The sequence below is a fragment of the Corvus moneduloides genome, chromosome 7, assembly GCF_009650955.1.
Source record: "Corvus moneduloides isolate bCorMon1 chromosome 7, bCorMon1.pri, whole genome shotgun sequence".
Lineage (NCBI taxonomy): Eukaryota > Metazoa > Chordata > Aves > Passeriformes > Corvidae > Corvus > Corvus moneduloides.
In genome coordinates, this window is record NC_045482.1 from 4,568,168 (window position 1) to 4,576,577 (window position 8,410).

Below are 8,410 nucleotides of genomic sequence, written 5' to 3' on the forward strand. Positions count from 1 at the left end.
AATCTTGATAAGTTGTCTTCTTGCTGCATTCTCTGCTCTGTGCTATGTCTAAGCCATGCCAGTGGCTTGTACTCCTTAGATAAGAATTAATAAACACCTATCTGGAGACTGAGAAGCATGAAGTCCCATTCGCCTCCTTTTTCCTCCTGGAAAAAGTCTGAACGTCTCCCCCATCAGGGAAGACAACAATTAATGACGCGGACAGCGTTATTCCCCACCACAGGTTCTTCACCTAATCCCCACACGGGAGCAGTAGTTCCCCATCATTTTTCTGGGTTGCCGTGAAGGAGAGTGACCACCGCCCCCGTATCAACTGAAGCACAAATTCCTTGTTTATTTGCATTTGACCACCAAATAATACATTGGCTAAAAGGACAAGGGTTCTGCTGCAACTCACAGCAGTCCAGTACGGGAGCTTTTCTGCTCTCCCCTGACCCTGAGTTGATTTCTCTGATTCTAATCCTGGCAAATCACCTAACTGACTTCATTTTTCAATCTCCTGTTCAACTGGGTTACCTTGCTCAGGTAAGAGTAAGGGGAGAAGGTAGGCTTTCCATCCCTTCGAGCATCCCTCTAGCAGAATGTTCCCTATCCCGGGGCTTAAGGGTTGGGCCATATGAAGCTCGGGAGACACCGTCATGACACTAATTTTCATTCCTTCTCCTTTAAGCAGATTGCACGCCCGTCTTAAAGTAGGCCATTCTTTGGCCTACTTTACTTAAGGCAGCCAAGCAGCATCATTGGTGTACAGACCTGAAAACCCTGCCACAACAACTGCTACCATAGTGACATTATTTGCCCCAACATGGCGTAACGCTGCTTGCACGTTCGTATCAGATGTAAGTCCCATAAACTTCTTAGCATCTCCATCATCTTATAAGGCAGTGTCAGCACCTTCTTCCATAAGGCACACTAGCCAGTTTTCAGGTTTCTCCCCTGGCCTCCGCTTGTACTTGCCCAGTAATTCCTTAACTTCCTCAGAGCTATAATCAGTGAGTTCATCGGTCCGGACAGGCGGTCCGTTCCCTCCAGTCACCAGTTCCCGTTCAAAGACAGGAGCTGCATGAGTACCTTCCTTCGTTATTTCTGATTCATCCTCAGGAGTGGAATCACATTCATTAGTGCTCCAAACGTTTCTGTCCCAGCTCTCGGAGTCCCATTCTGGATTTGGAACAGTAGCCCAGAGCCCTGGCCCAGCTGCCTTTCTATCTTTTTGCCTCGTCGCCTAGCAACCCAAAGGGCACATCTTTCTGCCAAAACAGCACACTTCTTCCTGAGTTGCTCACCCTGTTCTACAGCAGTCACAAACGCTCGACACTGTAACTTCATATCAGCTCGTAGCTGTTCTATTTTTTCATCTTGTTCACCTGTTTGTCAAGCTCTGCATTCTCTTCAACAGCAAATTCATGTGCAAATAAGAGGCAACCAGCCATCCGACCAACAGGAATCAGCCACTCTTTAGAGCGTGTCTGAGGAGCTTGTATAAATTCTTGGCAGTATTTCAACACCCCCACGGGGTCCTTGGCCTCCCGTGGTTCGGGCCCAATCCTTGTCCAAGTTTCTAGCTCATGCCATAACGTGCTCCGCGGTTCCTGCATCCAGCCCGGTCGCTCCACTGACAGAGCCACGGCCTGAGGCTCCTTTGTATGGGACATTATCACCAATGCACTTGCACAAGGACACCATAAGGACCACAAAAAAAGTGAGGCTGATAACTCTGTTCTAATGAAATTGGCCAATGACAGCACAAACACGAACGACTCAAAGTCCTTCCTAACAGAATCTGAAAACTACTTGAGCTACCTTTGCGATGTCCACACTGCGCAACAAGAAATGGATCACACGGATTACACAGCGGACACAGAAGAATATCGCTAAGACCCCGCACACAACTGGGTACCTGGACTAAATCCTGACCTCCCATATGCCACACACAGACACACACGCACCCCTGGAACAGCGTCTCTCAGTGCAGCTACGCGTTTCACTCTCTTGGTGCAACCACGCCACCCGCTGACCACAGAACAGCCTCTCCTGGAGCAGCTACGCGCCCCACCGACCAGGGCCTGTTCCTGGCACACACGCACACACGGCACAGCGTTTCTTGCTGCAGCTACGCGCCCACGTTCATGGGGCACCCACGCGCTCCACTGCCCCAGCCCCGCCCATGTTCTCTTACCCAATCTCAAACATGCGTTAGTTTTGCACTCACACACGTCCAAAACACCATCAGTTTTTGTGCTCTGGGCATCCCATCCTCATCACCACTAATGTCACAGGTTCTTGAGGATGCCCATGCACAAAAGATCTGAAACGCACCTGTGATCGCAAAGCAAGTTTTTTATTTGATTAGTTGCTGTAGGAAATAATACATACCAACCCCTGGATTCGGGAGAAGCCGCTGAGCAGGAGAAGGACATGGAGCATGGTGCTCAGGTGGGAGGGGAGGCAGGCCCTGCACCTTCAGGGTATCCCCTGCATCCAAAGGGTGTGCGTTTTGTCCTTCTCGCCCATCCACCCCATACCCAGGACTGATACCTCCTCCTCTGGTGTGGAATTTTTCCAATTACGACATCATCTCACACGTGGCCAGCACGTGAGATGAGGCCACAATGGCTTATGATACCAGCTCCACGCCAACAACAGCTCCATTGTGTATTGTTCCTCTTTCACAGGGTAACTTCCCACCAACTGACCAATCCATTGTTTCTCTTAAGGGTCAAATTCCCACCCGTTAAACAAGAAGGTTTCCTTCATCGTTTGTTCTTCATTATCTTGTCGCCATGCACAACAGTGGACCAAATATGGCAGGGCCTTAGACCCGACTTCGGTCCCTGACACGCAGGGTCCTTGTCCCACTACTGGCCTTCGGGGTGCTCAGCAAGACCTTGAACTCCACAGTGTTGTGGAACCGGACCTTCGGGACAGGGGCCCTTCCAGCCAGAGCTGCCCTCGTTCCTCTGTGTCTTTGCACAAAACACGGCACAGAAGAGAATGGCAGGAGGGGCCTGTGTGTCCCAGGGCTCAGGTTTTGCGCCGCTTCAGCTCCACAGAGACACAGGTCAAGTGAAGAAGCCAAACTGTTTATTAATAAAAGGCGAAACAAAGGGATGAGCTGGGAGGGATAAAAGGGGATGGGCAGGGTCTAAGGGGGCTGGAGGGATGGAGCTATCTACAGGGAGGGAGAGGGCTAAAGCCACTCGAGCTTCCCACAGGCTCAGCTGTGCCCAGCATCAGCTGTGCCTGGAGCTCCAGCAGCATTTGGAGCTGGTGTCCTCTTCACTGTCTACTGGTGCTGCTCTTGGGACACTGTTTCACTGGATCCAGAAGATGACCCTAATTCTTCAGCTCTTTGGGCAAAGTGGGCTTGAATTTTCCGGTTAGAGCAGAATGGCCCGGCGTCGTTCTTCGAAGCTTGAATGGCTGGAAGAGACAGGAACAGAGCCATGGTCAGAGCCCGGATCTGTGGCAATCCAAGCAGACCTTCCTGCCAGGGCCATCTCAGCCTGCTCTTGCCACAAGAGAGGAGGGACAAACGGGATCAGCCCGAAGGTGCTGGTCACAAATCCACACCGTGTCCCTGAAACCCCTCTGTGCTCTGCCCACGCCACCCCGAGTCCACACAGGGAAGGAAGCCCTCCACAGCTGGCGCAGGGATTGGAGCCTCATGCCCAGGCATTGCAGCTCACCCCACCCAGCCCCCACTGACAGCCCGCTGCACTCACTCACCCTCACTGAGGACCTGGAGCTCTTCCTTCTGCCCCCTCAAGAACACCCTGGCATTCCCTGGGAACACAGAGCCTGTCACGGCCCCAGCGGCACAGCTCCCTCCCAGCAGCGCTGCCAGCCCCGTGGCTCTCCTCCCCCCGGCAGGGCTCAGCCCGGGTCCTTGCCGCATCCTGACGCCCGAGGGCAGGCGGGGCTCCATGGCCCCGGGCCCGGATCCCGCTGCCGGGGCAGCAGCCGGGGCCGGGGCCGAGCTGCGGTGGGGCAGGGAGGGGCCCCGGCCTCGTGGCTCACCAATGAACCTGACGGCCGCCTCTCGCAGGGGCTCCTGTGGGCTGTACAGGTACGGCAGGGCCCGGCGCAAGTGCTCGGCCGCTCGGCTCCTGTCCTCTGCCAGCTGCAGAGAGCGCCAGGAGGGAAGGGTTGGCGCGGGCTCGGCCCCTTGGCCGGGCGCTCCCTGCGCCGAGCCCTGGCCTCCCCTCCCGCACAGCCCCAAGGCCCGGCCAGCAGCCGCTGGCGCCGGGTGGGCAGGGGCACAGCTGCCAGCTGGTCACCGAAGTCAGGGGGCTTCTCCAGGCTGCGGCTGGGGCTTCCAGGCTGTCCTTACCAGGCATTTGCCGAATTTCAACATCTTCTCCTTCTTCACCAGCTGCTTGAGTTTCCTCTTCTTCAGGAACCGGGTCACACAAATCAGCATTTCACGAGAGGACTGCAGAGCAACCGAGACCGGGAGATGGCACCGCAGCACAGGACATGGGACTCATGTCCCTGTGCCAAGGCCAGGAGGAGGCTGCAGCCCTGGAGGCACCAGGGCAGGAGGCAGCTGAGCCACCTCCCAGGGATGCAGCAGCATCACGCAAAATCTCACCTCTGCCACGTTCCGGTTCTCATCATGGCAGTGAAAGAGGAGTGGGAGCAGACTCTGGCTCACAATTCTCTTCAGGGGCTTTATTCCCTCATCCACTACCAAGTCCATCACCTTGAAGAAGAGGTCAATGGAGAGCAGCTGCACATGGCTGTCGTCCTGGAGAAAAGGAAAAGACCTCAGCATCAACTTCTCAAGGCAAAGCTGGGAGAACGCTTGAAAATCCACAGGGCACAAAGTTCCCGGGCAGAAACTTTGTAAGGCTGCGGACACAGCCTTACATTATCAAAGAGTGGCAGGAGTGCCTCAGCCAGCTTCGGGGCAGTGGTGCTGGATATCACGATGTACTCGTTCTCGAGCATATTCGTGAGCACAGAGAGGGTCATGCTGATGGCATATCCATCTGCATCACCCAGCAGCTCCACAAGCCGTCGGGACAGGCTGCACATTCTTCTGGCCTGCATGGAACACAAGGCTGTGCTGTGAAGCCATGAACGGCTGCACTGCCTACACCATCCTGGCCCTGCCAACCCCACCCTGCTGCCACAGGGCCCAGAGGCCAAAGGCCTGTCCTGAAGCACTTAGGCAGCTGAGCCAGGAGGCAGGAGAGCTGGGAGCAGCTGCCTCAGCTCCTGAAGCTCAATCAAGCCCATGTGGCTACTTTCCCCAGTGCAGCTTCAGCCACTGCTTCCTTCTCACCAACACGGGATCCTTGCTGAGCACCACGAGGCCTCTGAGTGCCAGAAGATGCCTCTCCCTGCACTCGCTCTGCAGGTACCTAGACATGATCTCCAAGACGCTGTTACCGTGTTTACTCAAGTCCAGGCACCTGAGGACCTGAAAGGCACAGGGCAGTGACAGGAGCCCGGAAGCGCCCAGGGCTGGGCCCAGGCAGCAGCGCAGGGCGCGGGCACCGTCCCAGGCAGCTGCGGCTACGGGAGGGCAGAGAGCTGGGAGGCAGCTCAGCGAGGCAGCGCTGGCCATCAGGCTCACCTCCACAAGGAAAGCCAGGAAGGGCAGATCCCAGCGTGGCTCCTCCCTGCTGAGCCGCTTGAATAGGTGGAATGCCATGAGGGGAGACAAGGGGATAAAGATACGGTGCATTTCCCTGTCAGGAGGAAAAAGGCACTAAGATCCTGAGGTGGGGGTGCAAACATGTCCCATGAGTGACTCACAGAGGTCCGGTCTTTCCCCAGCATCCCTGCAGGGGATGTGGGTGCTTTGGGAGGTGGCTCCTTCTGGTCACCCTCCTCTGCCAGCCTTTTCCAGTGTCCTTGGCTGTCCCTCAGTGATGAGGCCCTCTGGCCCATGGCCACAGGGACTGTGTGGGGCACCTCGGGCACAGGGCACAAATGCCGGGGGCAGCGGGGAGAAAGGGCTCTCACCTGGCCAGCAGAGCCACTGCATCGTGCTGGGTGTCAGCACACAGCAGCATGTCCCAGCCATTCTTGCGCTCCATAGCCATCACCTCACTGTCACATCGCAGTCGACAGAGCAGAGCCTTCATGGCCTGCACTGCAACCCTATGTGCAGAGAAAAGCCCAGGTCACACTGGGAGCACTGGCGCTGACCACAAGGGCATGGGAAGGACAGGAGGACTGGGACCTGTTGGGGTTGGTGGGAAGGCGGTGTTCCTCCCGGCATGCTCTCCAGAAGTGATCAACTTCCTCTGGCATCTGCTGGGTGGTGATGACAACTTGGAAGAGCAGAGCCACAAACAGGCGCCCAGAATAAAGGATTATTGCCTTGTGGCAGTCAAGCAAAATCATCCAAAGCACCAGAGTTGCCTGCAAAAGAAGCAGCCCAAGGATGTGCTCAGTGCTGATCTGTCCATGTGGCAGAACCCAAGGGGAGATGCAGGGGGAGCACCGGGCCTGGTGCCCCCTGAGCCTTCCCCTAGCCCAGGTTTCAGCCCAGCGCCTAAGGCAGGGAGAGGATGGAGTGCTGCTGGAGAGGCGACCTGGGGGTGAACAAAGGCCAGTTCCAGAAACTCACAGCCAGGGCAAAAACATCCTTGTTGTCCCCATCAGAGGTGCACATGCTGTGCAGAGGCCAGTGCTCCATTACACGGACCAGTGTTGGCAGCACCTTCTCCAGTGTTGGTCCTGACGAGCCTATGATTCTCCACATCATTGCAGCAGCTCTGTGGGATCAGAGCTCAGTGTCAGGGGCGTCTCAGTCACAGTCCCATGCCCTGTGCAGCTGTGGGGGCCCAGGTGACAGAGCCCCAGTGCCCTGAGGGGCCGGGAGGGAGCATGGCAGCAGGCTCAGGAAACAGAGGGGCGCGAGGGTCCTGGAGCTCTCCGCCTGTCTGGCAGACCCCATTGGACAGGCTGCACAGGGCGATGGGCCCTAAGGGCTGGTGAGCCCTGAGCTCTCAAGGCAGGTGGGCCCTGTACCTGTCACACGATGGGGCACAGCGCAGGAGGGTCAGCACCACATCAACAGGGTGTTCCTCAGCCAGCCTCAGAATGTTAATGGACAGCCTGGCATCCACAGTGACATGGGACCCGAGTCTCTGGTGCATGTTCCTCACCATGGCTGGCACCTGGAGGAGGCATGGGGAAGACTTGGAGCACTGTCCAAGGGAGCAACTTCCCCAGCTTCCCCCAAGAAGTGCTTCCCTTCCCACTGCAATGTGCTGGCCTCAAAGTCTGAGGGGGCCCAGCAGCCATGGCTTGAGGGGGCACACGATCCTTGGAGGCCTCCAGCCCTGGCCCCAGGCTGCTTACCTGCTGCTGAGAAGAAACAGCACTCTCCTCAAAAAAACCCAGACTGGGAGCATGAATCCCAGTGGGAGTGGGCGTGGTGTCAGGAATTGCAATGCCCTGAGTGTCTCCGATGTCGGTGTTTGTGATGACCAGGTCCTCAGTCAGTACCATGAGTGTCTTCACCATTTGATCATTCATTGCACTGTCAGAGTCTTCTGAGCACTCAGGTGAATCTGTGTTGACATCAGGCTCTGCCTGGAGCTCGGTCAGCCCAGAGTCAGGCTCAGCTGTGCCCTCAGTTGCTGTCGTGCTGGTCTTTCTACGCCGAACGCGCACAAACTTCCGGAACATCTGCAGGAGAACAAAGGACAGGGAGGAGAGGGATGTTCCATGGGGCGCTCCAAGTGCAGTGCTCGGCTGAGCAGTGACAGCAGACCCAGCCCAGGTGGGGATGGCTGCAGGTACCTGCGCTGTTCTCCGGAAGCGGCTGCAGGGCAGATTGTGCTCTTGTGTCCGGTCCATGGCTGCATCTGGCAAAGAGCGAGCGCAGCCAGAGCTGAGGGGCTGCGGGAGAGGCTGGAGAATGCAGCCCAGCCCTGCACTGCCCAGGCAGGGAGAGCCCCGGGATGCCATGGGGATGGAGCACAGCTGCTGCGGGGGGATTTGCCCGGCCCCTCTTCCATCCTGTCCATGGGCATGTCTCCCCAGGAGATAGGATGGGATGGGGCCAAGCTGGCTGCAGCCATCAGCCCTGTGGCCCAGCTCTGCCACTCACCATCCCGTGGCTGCTGGAACTGCTTCAGCTCTTCAGGCTGGTGTGCTGAGGCAGCTCCAGGGCCTTCCCTCTTTTTGCCCCTGAACACTTTGAACAGGCCGAGGAATCTGCCCGCCATGCCAAAGTCTGGCCTCGAGGGCACCTTCAAGAGAGATGCCTCAGGAAAGCTCTGAATGAACAAGTCGTGCAGTTGTGCCTTGATGGCACCTGCAAAAGAGAAGCCTCAGGAAGGCCACAAGTAAACAAGTCCTGTGGTCTGGCCCCGAGGTCACCTGCAGGAATAACGCCTCGGAAAAGCTCCGGGTCAGCAAGGAACGAGTGCACTCTGCAGGG

At 56.9% G+C, this 8,410-nt stretch overlaps 1 protein-coding gene across 1 annotated transcript; it reads right to left on the bottom strand.

Moving 5' to 3' along the window:
• Positions 1–2,815: 2,815 nt before the first annotated feature.
• Positions 2,816–8,195, bottom strand: LOC116446546 (maestro heat-like repeat-containing protein family member 7). Its single transcript, XM_032114570.1, is given in 16 exon segments — positions 2,816–2,917; positions 3,284–3,423; positions 3,730–3,786; positions 4,021–4,123; positions 4,334–4,435; positions 4,595–4,750; positions 4,873–5,049; positions 5,291–5,428; positions 5,585–5,699; positions 5,977–6,114; positions 6,197–6,378; positions 6,587–6,734; positions 6,991–7,139; positions 7,324–7,653; positions 7,768–7,832; positions 8,078–8,195. Coding segments are annotated over 16 exon segments (2,220 nt in total).
• Positions 8,196–8,410: the final 215 nt, after the last annotated feature.